This window comes from Hylobates moloch, unplaced genomic scaffold (genome assembly GCF_009828535.3).
Source record: "Hylobates moloch isolate HMO894 unplaced genomic scaffold, HMol_V3 SCAFFOLD_20, whole genome shotgun sequence".
Lineage (NCBI taxonomy): Eukaryota > Metazoa > Chordata > Mammalia > Primates > Hylobatidae > Hylobates > Hylobates moloch.
Window position 1 is genome coordinate 50,332,327 of NW_026652295.1, and position 15,355 is coordinate 50,347,681.

Genomic DNA, 15,355 nt, shown 5'->3' on the forward strand with positions numbered 1-15,355 from the left:
GTTAGCTTCCTTCCTTAAAGGCTGCTAAGAAGTCAAAGACCAGAAGCACAGTATAGCTCTTGTAGCTGGGGGGCTGGCAGGTAGAATTGACCATCATCTACGATTCCTTAAAACCTATAATTCACCTTGGAGTTTTGTTCATTGCTTCTGTCTTAATGTATGTATTAGAGATATGTATTTGAAGGAAAAAAAAGATGATGGCATCAAAGTAAGACCTGTAAACCAACTACTCAGAGGTTGATGTTTCACAATCTAAGAAGGACTCAGTTTAAAATGCTGATAAGATTTTTTTTTTTTTATTTCATCGTCAAAGACAATGTCTAAATAACTTCTATTACAGAACAGAAAAGAACATCTGGGCATTTTTGCCTGCCTTAATGAGAGGTGGAAAGAAAGTGGGGAGAGAGAGAGAGAGAGAGAGAGAGAGAGAGTGTGTGTGTGTGTGTGTGTGTGTGTGTGTGTGTGTAAGGAATCATTTTCTTCTAACTCACATCTCTTCATTGTTTACCAGCTGGTGGGAACAAATGAAATTACATTAGCTGTGAGGTCTCTGATTTCAAGGGCTTGTTGTCCACCTGCACAATATGGTTCCTTGGCCTCCTGCAAGAGCCCCCCACTAAGTGATCCTGGAAACCCCCAAGGGTATTATGGGTTCACAAGGAAGCTCACTTTGTAGTATAATATGGGTTAAAAGCATGGGCCACAGAATCAAGCATTCCTGCATTCTAGTCTTGACACTGCCACTTACTAGCACTGATACTCAGGTGAGGTGTTTCAACATCTGGGCCTCAGTTCCTCACCTGTAAATTAATCTGTTAGGATTAAATAAGGTGATGCATGGTACACATTTCACATCGTGCCTGGCATAGAATAAAGTTTTAATATTCTTATTTTTTTCTGCTGCCACTGCCCTGCCAGTGGGAGGTCTGTGAGCCATGAGGCATAATACCTTTTTCTAGTTTTGTACTCTAGTTTTGTATTATGTTCTAAGCTGCCAACGGCTCAAATGTCTTAGAATATGTGTGTAAAGTGAGTTAACTCTCCTTTGACTTAGAGCTTCCCTAGATATGAGTCCTGTGTAGCTGGGCCAGGAGACCCTTCTATGGGACAGTTACTGAGAATAATCTTGGGTGGGAGAAAGATGTGATGTCGAAATGGTGTTTGGTGGGAGGACACAGATGTATGCAAATCCTAAACTAGACCAGTTGTGAGACACAAGTTGGGTTAAAGGGAGAAGCTGATAGATTTTTATTTTGATGGGGGTACAGTGGGGAGAGAGGGCAGCCAGTGTCGGGACACGGGATGCTGAGCACTGTGCTTGCCTGGGCCCACCCCTCCTCCCAGGTAGGTCTCCAGAGAGGTGGATGACCAGGAAGATGCTATGACATGGAGACTCTTCCGAGGCCAGGTAACACCGAGTGCCCAGAGCGAAAGAGGGCCAGATGGCATTCCCTGCCTTGTCCCACACTAGGCCTGAACCAGACCTTACACCTTCCTACTCCAGTTGAAGGGAAGGGCACTAACACAGCAATCCCTCCAGAGAGGTGCAGGTGCACTTGCTGGGCAGGCAGCTATTCTGAGGACCACAAGAGCACCTGCAGGGAAGCTCCCAGATGCATCTTTCAACTCCTTTTAAAACTCCTCTTCCAAGACTGCCCCACCCAGATCAGACATCCCAGGAAGTGGGAAGGAAAGAGCTTAGAGCTGCTTTTCTTGTAGCCCCCACTATGGGGCGCTGAGCTTGTTCTCAGGATCTTTGCTTCCTTCCACCAGCGTGGCTTTCTTGTAAAACAGCCCATAGTCCTGCCGCCTTCCTCAGGCAAGATGAAATTTCTCAAGAACCTTCCTGGTTCTCGCTGCTGGCGAGCCTGCCCCTGCTGTTTGCTATCTGATCTCATCAAGACTGAGGTGTGGACACTGCCACTTTCTCCACATACTTAAGTGTGCATGTATGGTGGTGGTGGGAAGGGTGGGGTGGGATCATTCTAATAGTAAAGAAGTCTTCAGGGTATACAGAAAGAGCATCATAGAATCTCTAGGTGAGAAGACACCTTAATGGTCACCTGGTTGTGCATTTCAGAAGGTGTTTTAATCTCCTTAACAATATCCTCATCTGGCATCTTCTGCTTGAACATGACCCATAACAGGGATGCGTTCAATCAGTATTTATCAAGTGCTTCTATGTACCTGGCCCTGTGTCTCGCCCTGGGGAAAAAGCAATGAGCAAAAAGAATGGCGCTCACAAGTGAGTAAGGGCAGACTGACATTCAATCCATGAACAGCATATAAACATACGATCAGGAAGAGCGGAAGACCATGATGGGGGCCCTCCTTCAGAATGGTGGGTCGGAGAAGGCAACACTCAAGCAGACATCCGAAGGTGAGCTACACTTGGCCAAGTGAACAGTGCAGAGACAAGCAGTCTGCACAAGGAACAGTATGTCTAAAAGCCATGAGGAATAGAGTTTGGTATATTCAGAGAACTGAAAGAAGGCCAGGGTTCCCACAATATAGCAAACTGGATTATTTTTCCTAAGAGCTTTGGGAAGCACTAAGGGTTTTTAATTAGGAGAGTGACCCGTCCAGATGTATGTTTTTAAAAGATCATCTTATTGTGTTTGAAGAATAGCTTTTGGGGGAAACAATGTGTAATTTAACATTATCTCCAACTGTAACATTCTTAGCCATTATATATATATATGGCATAGATGATTAACCCTGTTTTACAACTGCTAAAACTTAGAGAGTCTAAGTGACTTTAGCCAGAGTCCTTTAGCCAGCAAGTGAAAGAATTAGGACTAGAACCTAGAGTGTTTGTCTTCTCATTCAGGATGCTGCTCTGGTGTGTGTGTGTGTGTTGTGTGTGTGTTTGTGTGTTGTGTGTGTGTGTGTTGTGTATGTGTTTGTGTGTTGTGTGTGTGTTTGTGTGTTGTGTGTGTGTGTTGTGTGTACGCATGCATGTGCTGCAGTGGTTCTTAACCCTGGCTGGACATTTGAATTTCCAATGGATATTTTAAAAATAGAGATACTTTGACCCTACCCCCCAGGGATTTTAACCCAATAGATTCTAAATAGGGTGAGTTCCATTTTAGCAAGGATTGTGTGTGTCTTATTCATAGTGTCACTGGCATGTAACCCACTGTCCAGTGCACAGAAAGTGCTTGGTGTTTGTCACAGTGCTCTGGGGCGGGTGTGTGGGTTGGGGGCTGGGAGTGTACTGGTGGGGTGAGTGCACAGGATAGGGACTGGGTAGCTGGGGTCAGTACTCTGATTCTTCCTCTTTCTGGTAGGGCCTCCATTAGTCCTTGAGTCCTGACATCTTGAGGCTTGAAGGTTTGTTAATTATTCAGGATGGAACCATTGCTTGGTTTGTATAGCACTTCTGTCTTTACCTCTATAAACTCAAAATGCCTTCGCATCTTAGTTTTTATCATCACAACCTCATCGCAAAAAGGAGGCAAAGAGAATAGGAAAAATTTAAAAAGAAGGGCTTAAGGAAGTTAAATAATTGCTCAAGATCATGCAATCAATGTTCAAGCCACCAGCACAAGGCAGGTTTTCTTATCCCCCCAAGTGACATTTAACCCCGCTGCACTGCTCTGCCCTCAGGGCTCCTCTGCCTTGCATTTGGATTCAGCAGGAAACAGTCATCTCCTAGAAAGTATCCATGAAGAGGCCTATTCTTAATTTGGCTTTGTCCAGTTACTGTGCCCAAGTAGGGATACATTTGAAGGTGCCTGTATCATACTAGAAGTAATGGAATGAATTCCTTTCATTTTGGGATTCTCATTGTAAGCCCATGTTTTTTCCCCATCCCAGGTGGTGTTCTGTCTTTGATTGCTGGTCTTTTCGTTGGATGTTTGGCTGGCTATGGAGCTTACCGTGTCTCCAATGACAAACGAGATGTAAAAGTGTCACTGTGTAAGTAAGGCATTTTTCCTGGTTACAAAGACTCAAACATTGGAGGTGATCTTTTTGATACCCTATGCTAGATATACTAGAACATATTTAGTCAAATGGCAAATGGCCATATGCATGTGTTGAGGCCGAATACAACACTTACTCCTTTCTAGAAAGACCTGATAAAAAATGATAGTACTGCTACCAGGCCTTCCAACTCAGAAGAATATTTCTATAAAAGCTTGTTACTAGAAAAATTGAATTAGGAAAAGCAAGGAATTATTTTCAGATTTTCTGCTAACTCTCCTAAATGCATATTTAGCATAGTTTTTACATTGCTATGAAAATAACTAAAAAAGAAACAGCCTTGCATTATTTCATTTAATTCACAAACAGCTTTTAGATTCTGCACTGCCTTAAGACTTAACCTAAAAAAGCAAGGCTGATGCTTTTTTAGCTTCTTCCCTCGTTAAGCTTAATGGGAGAATATCCACAGAAAAAATGGAAACCTATGTGTTTAAAGTCACCAGGACACTTGACTTTCAAGTGAGATACACAGTGAAGGTTTAGAAAACTATACCAAGGACATTTTTTCTAGTTGTTTTATTATTCAAATGCCTTGGTCATGTATGGAAAAAAATATAAATGAAGACAAAATTGTTCTGTATTTGAAGGAGAGAGAGAGATTTGGATTTTTTTTTTCTTTAGTTATTTTTATAAGGGGCTAGGGATATTTTTAGTAATGAGGTTGTGTTAGATGTATCAGCCAGATATAGTGATATTAGGATTTTTATTGATATGCATTTAAATAGTTCACAAGTATTTATTGTCAGTCATTTTATTTTTTATATCAATAAGCAGTTTTTCTTGGAAGGCTGTTTTTAAATTGTGGCATTGATGTCCTAATCTCTTACATAAAACTACCTCTCCCTTCATAGGTACAGCTCCAAAAAGGCTGACATGATGATTCTGAATAAAATACTATTGCTTAGACTATTATTTAGTCTCCAGGCATCAAATTCTCCAAAATGGAATGCTACCAAACAAAACCAATCAGCCTTCTTTTTAGTATTTTTTTTATTAATCAGATCTTACTTGTAAAAGATACATTAACTATTTTCTTTATATTCAGTTAACTGAACATTAATGAGTGTCTCTTGTGAGTTCAAGTGTGCTACTTAGCGTTTCTGAGGGAAGTTGAATAAAGCTCAGTGCTAGCCTTCAAGGAGTGTTCTTTGAATAGAAATTTAGGTTAGAAAAAGACTTTCTTAGCTAGGCGTGGTGGCTCATGCCTGTAGTCTCAGCACTTTGGGAGGCTGAGGCCGGTGGATCACTTAAGGCCAGGAGTTCAAGACCAGCCTGGCCAACATAGCAAGACCCTGTCTCTACTAAAAATACAAAAATTAGCTGGATGTGGTTGTACATGGCTGTAATCTCAGCTACTCGGGAGGCTGAGGCAGGAGAATTGCTTGAACCCGGGAGGCGGAGGTTGCTGTGAGCTGAGATCATGCCACTGTACTCCAGCCTGGGTGACAGAGCAAGACTCTGTCTCAACAACAACAACAACAACAACAAAACAAAAAGAAAGAAAAAGAAAAAGTCTTTTTCTTTTGAAGATATTTCAGGAATGGATTTTAACATGTTTGTTTACCCAGAAGCCTTTTTGACAAGGTAGATGATGGGAAGTGTTTTCTTGTTTGTTTGTTTGTTTTTTGTTTTTTTTGAGACAGAGTTTTGCTCTTGTTGCCCAGTCTGGAGTGCAATGGCGTGATCTCAGTTCACCACAACCTCTGCCTCCCTGGTTCAAGCGATTCTCCTGCCTCAGCCTCCCGAGTAGCTGGGATTACAGGCATGTGCCACTATGCCCTGCTAAATTTTTTGTATTTTTAGTAGAGACGAGGTTTCTCCATGTTAGTCAGACTGGCCTCAAACTCCCGACATCAGGTGATCCACCCACCTCTGCCTTCCAAAGTGCTGGGATTATAGGCGTAAGCCACTGGCCCGGTTATGAAGTGTTTTAATAGAGCACTTTGTCTTCTCAAGACAATGGCAACTCAGTACCCATCCATAATAGTTGTAATGTTAGAAAGCTTTAAATGGTACCGTTTTCCCACAAGCATTGATAACATGTTTGAAACTCTGGTTCATGAATTAGTTTGGTTTTCAGTTACAGCTTTCTTCCTGGCTACCATAATGGGTGTGAGATTTAAGAGGTCCAAGAAAATAATGCCTGCTGGTCTGGTTGCAGGTTTAAGGTAAGTCAAACTATTTTGATCAATACTTTCCTCTGCTGTTGTTTTGAAATGCTGAATTTTTGGGAAACATCAATTTTAATTTGAAAGATCAAAGTCCTTTTTGTTATAATAAGCATGACAGTGAAAACCTTAAGATAGCATGGATTCAGTGGGTCTTTGATATTGATGTACCCATGAACATTCTTACTGGATATGCATAGTGTTGCTGTAGTATCTGGTCACATAGGCATACTTGCCTTTTTCAGAAGAAAGAGCTAAACTCAGCCTCATTTTTCCTCAAGATTCACCCATCTGCAACAGTAAATGTGTTCATTTAAATCTAATACTCAGTCCCTTTTAGAGAGTTTGACAGAGTGACAGTGTGATACAGTTATTTCAAGTTTTTAAGGGAGAGAAATTTAATATTTTTAAGAGTTTTTAAGAGAGAAGTTTTAATATTTTTTAAAAGATAAACAGAGGGCCTCATGTTTCTCTTAATTTGATCCAGTAATTCTATCCATGAGATTAAGCATATTACCAAATAAAAATTTATAGATAACATTTTAAAAATTTCTCCAGAAAGCTAGCTTTATATGTTGAAAAGCCATAAACATGTTTATTTCCTTTGATAGACATTTTCACCTTTTGGAATTTATTCCAAAGCAGTGAGATATGCACAAAGACTGATATTCATTGTAACTTTATTTCTAGTGAAAACACAATAGACTGAAAAATTAGGAACAACCTAACAGTTCACCAGTAAGGAGATGTTTGAAAAAATGTTTTGTCCATTTAATGGAATATTGAATGAGCATTACATTTTTATGTTTTCAAAAATGATTTGGTGGCATTGGAAAATCTTAGTGACATAATAAGGTATAAAAACAGGATCAAAACAACCAAATATGGTGCAATTAAAAAAAGTTTGTGTATAAAAAAACCGGAAGGAAATATTTCAAACTGTTAGTAATGTTTTTCTGTGGGTGATAGTGTGATGAATAATTGTAATGTTCCTCTTTCTACTTTTGTGTAGAATTTTCTAGTGTGACTATGTATTATGTTTCAGGGAGGGGAGGAGGAGTGTGATTACAAAAGACAGCTTTCCAGTTATAGGCCTGTTCTAAAAGTGATACTTGGTGGTGGGAAGAATCAGAGGTAGGGTTTATGGGCTGGGTGCGGTGGCTCATGCCTGTAATCCCAGCACTTTGGAAAGGCTGAGGTGGGTGGGTCACTTGAGGTCAGGAGTTCAAGACCAGCCTAGCTAACATGGCAAAACCCCATCTCTACAAAAATTAGCCGAGTGTGGTGGCAGGCACCTGTAATCCCAGCTACTTGGGAGGCTGAGGCAGGAGAATTGCATGAGCTCGGGAGGTGGAGGTTGCAGTGAGCCGAGACTGCGTCACTACACTCCAGCCTGGGTGGCAGAGTGAGACTCCATCAGAAAAAAGAAAAAAAAAAAAAGAAGAAAAAAAGAAGTAGGGTTTATGGATCCAGAAGAAGGCCTCAGTTAATAGAAAGTAGCTGAGATTGAATTAGTAACTGCCCCAAGTTGGTCCTCGATTATTTTTTCAATTTGCTTTATTTTACTAGCTTTTGAAAGTTTGTTTCTTCCCAAACCTTTCTCTTATAAACCCTCATCCAAGGTTTTCAGGACAGCAGGTTCTGATTTTTCCTTATTCATTTAGCAGACATTTTAAAGTGGCTAATTCAGTTACGTCTGGAATGTTTTAATCCTCCAAGGGGTTGAGCTGGGAGAGCCCCCAAGCCGAGGATTAGTAATGCTACCGGGTAGGCGAGTGCCTGGCCCTTTCTGTCTTACGCCAGATAAAAGTGACTCTCCCTTTGTCTTTGTTTTATTTTAAATCCAGCCTCATGATGATCCTGAGACTTGTCTTGTTGCTGCTCTGAGCATCTGGAGGAACAGAAAACTAAGTTCATGTCATCCTGCTGTAATGGGCAGAGCATATTTTTTTTGTATTTAAAAGATAAACTTCAATATGGAATGCTAGAAACACAAATAGCACTGTCACCTCTAATATGAACATTAGTTTGAGGTAGTTTTTTTCTAAAGCAAAAATTTTAACTATTTTCTAATTGTCAAGCACTATTTTCATTAAAAGTGTCTAATGAATCATGATACACTCTTCCATTTATTGTGTCTATTTTTTATATATTTGGTATTTTTTGAAAATTCCAAATACTCATGTCTCAAGTAAGCTTAAACTACAACTTGTCACATAAAGGAATTCTTAAGTGGAGTTCACAGAATGCTAATGTATCTATTTGTCATTTGTGTTATATTTGAAATTATTAGAAATTATGGTTTTTCCATTTTAACTGCTGCCAGTGCTATTTTTTTCTTTAAAAAATTTTATTCTTAGCAGATTCTTATGTCCTAACTGAATGTATTCAGTATTCAAATAAAAGACATTTTGGTTCAAACCTGTTTCTTTCATGTTAGTTTTTCCTCTGAATACTCAAATCGTCTTTGACATTTAAATATTCAATTATTAATGGAAAGGGTTGAGAAGGAGGGTTTATTTAAGCCAACATTCTACTTCCTCAGGAGTAGATATTTTTTCTCTCTGAAAGAGTAACAATTCTGAAACAAACTGATTTTGTTTCAAATTACCACTTTGTGTTTAGGCATAATTATAACTTTTAATGTCCAAGGCACTTTTAGGGCCCAAATTGAACATCGGGAGACCTGAATCCCAGCCCAATTCTTCCACCCACTTGATGCTCTTTGGAAGGTCATTTCCTTTCCCTCTGACTCAGTTTCTCATTCTTAAGGAGGAATTGAACTAAATGATCAACCTTTAGAGCTCTAAAAATCTACAGTTCCTATCCTGTTGGTTATGTGCAGTGGTGTCAGATTTCAAACCCTTTCTTTAAGTGAAAGCGTAGGGTCCTCAACTGATAACGGCAGAGTTCATATGGTTCTGTTAGATTGGTTACCTTTCCCAACTGACTTTCGAGGAAGTTGTTAAACTTTCAGTGATAAGTAATTCAATTAAGGGAAGAAAAAAGCTGTACCAGTTGAACCGAATAGGAAATCTAGATAAAATTATTTGGCATACTTAAAAAAATCCCAATTTAAAGAAGAAGAAAAAAAATCCCAATTTAAAGAAGAAGAAAAAAAACCCCGTAAATCCTAATGGTGGCAAAGAGGTTGCTACCACAGGCAAGGCTGGAGAAAGCCATCATCATTGAGGTGCACTGCTCACTTGCTAGCTGTCAGAGATGACTGAGGAGAACCTTCAGATTCAGACTGACAGCAGCTTATAGTCAAAACTGATTATGATACTGAAGTAGAAACTAACTGTGAAATTGATCCTAGAAATACATGCTGTGTCTGCAGAATACTCTAGTGATTGAAAGTTTAAGAAACTGGTTTGAAGCCACGCTCTTCCCTGGACTTTTCCCAAAAGGTTGTAGAAGTGAATGATAGTGATGTGTGTGCTTTTTTTGTTTTGTTTTTAAAGAAATCTTTGGCATCCATTTACATATTTGTGATTTTACTCTTTTGCAATACATAGAATCCAGAAGGATTCATATTTGGATGGCTCTGATTAATTGGTGTTTTCTTGTTTTATGAAAAGTAGAAGAGGCTCTCTAACTTACAGGTATTAGGCAGTTTATTTCCTCATGTTTTAGTACTTTATTACATTAATGTGGCTTTATGATATTTTTATGGGTCTGCTACCAATGCATAGTGAAATATTTACTATGTTTCTTAGACTTTGTTTCATTTGTTAATACTCAGCTACTGTGGTGCTCATGTTTTTAAGAAACATGCCACATTCAAATTTAAATAATGTTCTTCACAGTCTCAATGGATTCTTCATCCAGTGGAGGCTTCCTTTGGCTTCCAGGTTGGAGAAATTTATTAATTGTGGGGATGTGGTTGATTTTGGCCTTGAATTTCTAAAATGCAAAATAATACTATCCAAGAGAGAAGAATATAACAAAACAAAGTAAAATGCAAATGAGCCACATTCTGGTGGAGGTGGGGCATAATTGGGATTTTCATACATTGTGGACATTGCAAAGTGATACTGCCACTTTGCAAGTTAGCAATATTTCTCAAGAACCACAAAAATGTTCATAGGCTATTACGAAGTGATTCCATTTTAAAAATTGTATCCTAATGATGTAATCTTAAATGTGGTGGAAAAATCTATACCTACAAAGATATTGTTGCAACATTATTTATAAAAACAAACATTCTAAAGCATCCTGGCATACAATAAAGAGAAGTCGTCATTTTTCTTATGCCAGAAGCATTTTTCATGTTATGTAATCTTTGAAAACTTTAAGTGGCTGCATAGAATTCTATCCAACGAACATATCCTCATTTATGTAGATGTTTCTTAGTTTAATATTAGACATTTAAGTTGTTTATGATTTTCGCTATTTAAAATCAGGTTAGGCTGTGGCACGGGTGAAAGTGGCCACTTTGGCGGTGCCTCGTCCTCGCAGCTAATGAAAGGAGGAAGCATGTTCTAGAAAGCCAGAGTCTCCAGCGACCCCTCTTACCACCATCATGGCAGTCCCAGGTTGCAACAAGGACAGTGTCAGAGCAGGTTGTAAAAAAATATGGCTTCCTGGTCACCTGACTTTTGAATGCTGCAACTTTCTCCAAGTAGACCCCAAAGGGACATAGTTTTGGATGTCAGCAGTGCAAACAGTGAAGATTGATGAGTAAAATGAAGAACTGAATAAATTGCAAGCATTACAGGAAAAAAAGAATAAATGAAGAGGAGAAGAAAAAGCAAAGAGAAAAGCAATTTTTTTAAAAAAGGAAACGGTCTTATTCATCCAGTTCCACTGAAAAGGACATTTCAAAAGAAACAAAAATATCAGAACAAAGAAAAGAAAAAAAAGGCTGGGTGTGGTGGCTCACACCTGTAATTCCAGCACTTTGGGAGGCTGAGGTGGGTGGATCACGAGGTCAGGAGTTTGAGACCAACCTGGCCGACATAGTGAAACCCTGTCTCTACTAAAAATACAGAAAAAAAAAAAAATTAGCCAGGCATAGTGGCAGGTGCCTGTAATCCAAGCTACTTGGGAGGCTGAGGCAGGAGAATCACTTGAACCTGGGAGGTGGAGGTTGCAGTGAGCCGAGACCACACCACTGCACTCCAGCCTGGGCAACAGAGCAAGACTCCATCTCAAAAAAAAAAAAGAAAAGAAAAAGTAAATCAAAAAAAGGAAGCCAGGTGCAGTGGCTCACACTGGTAATCCCAGCACTTTGGAAGGCAGAGGCAGGCGGATCACCTGAGGTCAGGAGTTCAAGACCAGCCTGGCCAACATAGTGAAACCCGTCTCTACTAAAAATACAAAAATTAGCCAGGCATGGTGGTGTGCACCTGTAGTCACAGCTACTCGGGAGGCTGAGGCAGGAGAATCGCTTGAATCTGGGAGGCAGAGGTTGCAGTGAGCCGAGATTGTGTCACTGTACTCCAGCTTGGGGAACAGAGCGAGACTTCTGTTTCAAAAAAAAAGAAAAAGAAAAAAGGAAAAGCATTCTTCAACCCCTACTTGTTATGAATCCTCCAAAAAGTAACTGAGGCTTTGGCTTAAGCCATTAAATTTAAAGATTTGTTTAAAAATTGTTTGCCCTTTTTTGGAATTTGCTATATATTATGCTTTGCAATAAATCACAGCCTTTTCCATATAGACATTTTTCTTGTGTGGGACCATTATCCCTCTGGCAATATATTTTTAATGTGCGTGACTGTAAAGTATTAAATCAGTCTTGTTACTTGATAGCCATGCCCCAAGTATAGCTATTTGTACATACTAAACATATCATTTTTGATGTTTGTGTCTCTGTGTATTTGGCTGGTGTTATTACTTCCTAAGTTGATTGTAAAATGGCTTTACTACAGTCAACACAGGTCATCTACCTAGCAGTTAATGAGTATTGGTGAATCAGGTGTCCACCTTCCAGTGATGAAGTGAGGTATGGGGTAATGTTTCGCTCTTGACACTGAAAAATTTAATAGCTTTATAAGATGTAATATATAAAGATAGTGAAATTCTTTACTGTTGTTTTTTAAATCTCTAGGGTTTTTTTTTAATATCATAGAAGATGAGCTGCTTAATGGTCTTGACTAGGACTTTTAAAATGAATGGTGTCTGCGGAAAGATGATCATGAAAACATTTAAACAAAGTTTCATTGTTTTATGAAATGCAGAGTTTCTAGTATCTGCCTCCTTTGTTTTGGTAACAATTAAAATATTTCTTTCTTGTTAAAAAAAGTTTATTCTGAACACAATAAATGGAATATACATATAATCAAGAAAAGTTTCAAAAATAGACTACATTGTAAAGAAATGAGGCAGACTAACAATGTCAAAACATGTTTATAATGTAATATGGGTCAGGTGCAGTGGGTCATGCCTGTAATCGCAGCACTTTGGGAGGCTGAGGCAGGAGGATCATTTGGGCCCAGGAGTTCAAGACATCTGCTTGCTTTTATCATGTTACGTTTTAGTTTACCACATTATATTGAAGTTACCAGTCTATGCGCTTGGTTTCACCAGGAGATAGCTGCCTTGAGGGCATCTTTGTATTTCTAGCACAGGCCTTGGCATAAAGAAGTTAGCAGGTTCATAAATGATGGTGAATGACTGAATGAAAGAATAAGTGGATAATACAAATTCATTCTCCCTGCAGTTCTTGGGAGCTATTTGGATAGCGTTACCTGTAGCAGAGGAAAGCCCAAGAGGACACTGGGTTTGTACCCTTCAGTCATTAAGATGACTTCAGGTTGCTGCGTATCAGCCCAGCTCAGCCGATTGCCCACAAGAAAATCTTGTCTGTGGTCTCTCAGTGCCTGCATGATGGTTAATAAGGAAAAGGTAGAAGATGAAGGACACACCTAACATATAATTTATAGTCAGCTTGATTTGGCAGAAAGTCTTCTAGAAGTTAAGAGACCTGGCTTCTCATCTGTTCTTTGCCACTGACTAGCTGTGTGAGCTCACGCAACCCCATTTCTCTTGGGCTTCGTGAGGTGAAAGGAATGGAATAGCTTAAATCCTCCTGAGTTATTCTGAACATAGGAAACAGCTTTATCTCATGTGCTTGTCTTCTTTTCATCTCCTCTCCCTGTACCTATCCCGTGAACCTCTGTAGAGTGATTTTAGCACCAGACCCTCCATTGGTGGCTCTTCCTGGGATGATGGTATTTTCTCCTTGCACCATCTCAGGGTGGATTCTTTAGGTGTGCTGCTCTTTGGAAGGTACTGTGTCTGCAGGGAGAGTGTCATTCTCAGAGGGACCCAACCCTCATTTTTATAAGCAAATTTTCTTCAAATAGGGCTGTAATTATGGGTCACTCTGAGTCAAAATTGATCAAATACAAAATGAAATGTAAGTTTGGAGGAGGTGGTCCCTAAGGTACATTCTAGGCCATAGACTTCATGATGTTTTGATACTCGGGCATAGGATCAGGACCTAGAGAGACCCAAGTACAGGTTCCAAGTTTATTAGTTGTATGACACTGGGCAGGTTACGTTGGTTCTTTCAGATATAGTTGCTTCATCTGTAAATGAGGAAATAATTTATCCTTATTTACAGATGAAGCAACCACATAGTATCTTATGGAGTTATTATAAAGATTAAATGCATTAATGCATGCAAATCGTATAGCACAGCATTTGGCACTCAGTAAAGGTGAGCCATTATTATTATTAGCACTGTTGTTAGTGCAGTTACAGTCACATTTTTAGTTATGAGAAGTCTGCACTTCATAGTATCTTACAACAAAAACTTCATGCATTAGTTTACCACATGGTGGTGGTAAACATTCACTCTGTTGTCAGTATTTGTGTGATAAAAGATCTTAAGTTACATGCTGATTACAAAGGAATATATTATCTTTGAAACGCTCTTGAGGGAAACAATATGGGGAAAACCTGGGGGTTTAGAATATTCACAATTTGATCCAGTTGGAGCTAGGAACTCACCAGGTATAATTAAGAGAAAAATCTAACCGAGGAAGTTAGGGTATCTGTCATCTATGCCAAATACATAAGTATCAACTAGATAATCTATGTTACGTGATTAGGCTCTAAAACTGTTGATCATGATAAATATATTCAAATATATGTATTAAATCACTTAATGAGAACTATTGTTATTCAACCCAAAAAGGATAGATTAAATCAGCATGGCAGGTGAGTTTGAAAAACTTATCTGGCTCTTTTTTCTTTGTTTTTACCAAGCCCTAACATTTTTCATCATCTTTTCCTAGACTTACTAACATTACAATGACTGCACCTGGAGATGAAGAGCATTAATAACTAAAGAAGGCATCCAACCCTGACCAAGTGCAAGCTTTCAGACAGCATTTTACAGCTGTTAAAAATGCAGAGACATGAACGCTAAAGTATTATGTTTAAAACAATTTTTTAACTTTTAGTGTACTGCTTAGAATTCTAACCTTACAAACAGCCCTGAGCCCCAGGACTGTCCAGTGTATTTTAGAAATAATATCCATCCCCTCTCCCCCAGCTCTTTCATTAGTGTGAGATTTCCTCCCTTAGAATCTTATTTATAAGGCCCTATTTTAAAGCAGGTAACTGAAATTCTATCAGCACCAGAACCACAAATAGTGCTGAAATTATGCATAAAATAAAAAAAAATAAAATCCAGAAGACCAGGGTGGGAGGAAGGAGAGCAGATTTGTTGTATAACTGCAAGTGGGGGAAGAATTTTGAGCTTTCACAAAGGGTTTGGAGGTCTTTATTGATAAAATTCTTTATCTATTTTTAGTTTCATTTGTTTTTCTCCCCCTTGATCCAAGTCATAAAGCAGGGCAGGAGTTTGTTGCTTACCTTCTCACAGACGGAATAATCTTGTAGTGGCTCTTTCAAGGATGTATACAAGATTCATCTCCTTCTCTTCAGGCAGAGAGAGTGGCCAGAATATAATCATGTCACTCAGGTCCTTCAAGCCTTCTACATACATGTGAATCCTAGAAAAAGGGTGTTAATTCAAAAAAGAGTTACAGATAAAGGGAACTCTCATTTAATGGGCCAAAGAAACATTTTAAGTAGTGCCTCAGTTTTACCTGCTTAGTTATCAGGTGTTCTCATGGAACATTGTTCCAGGAGCTAAAGCCAAGTGTTTTCAGTGGCATGCTGTTCCTTTGAAATATTAGGGAAGATCTATCTGGGAGATAGAAAAGTTGTAGGATCAAAGTGTG

General features: G+C 39.1%; 1 protein-coding gene across 3 annotated transcripts in view; it reads left to right on the forward strand.

The window, feature by feature from the left end:
- TMEM14A (transmembrane protein 14A) overlaps nucleotides 1-8,860 on the forward strand; it is a 15,662-nt gene extending 6,802 nt beyond the window's left edge. For all 3 annotated transcript variants that reach the window (XM_058432580.1, XM_032141744.2, XM_032141745.2), the window contains exons 3-5: nucleotides 3,820-3,921; nucleotides 6,068-6,155; nucleotides 8,003-8,860. In XM_058432580.1, coding sequence (XP_058288563.1) covers nucleotides 3,820-3,921; nucleotides 6,068-6,155; nucleotides 8,003-8,042 — 230 coding nt within the window. In that variant the 3' untranslated portion in view covers nucleotides 8,043-8,860. The remainder of the gene's footprint in view (nucleotides 1-3,819; nucleotides 3,922-6,067; nucleotides 6,156-8,002) is intronic.
- The last annotated feature ends 6,495 nt before the right edge of the window (nucleotides 8,861-15,355 follow it).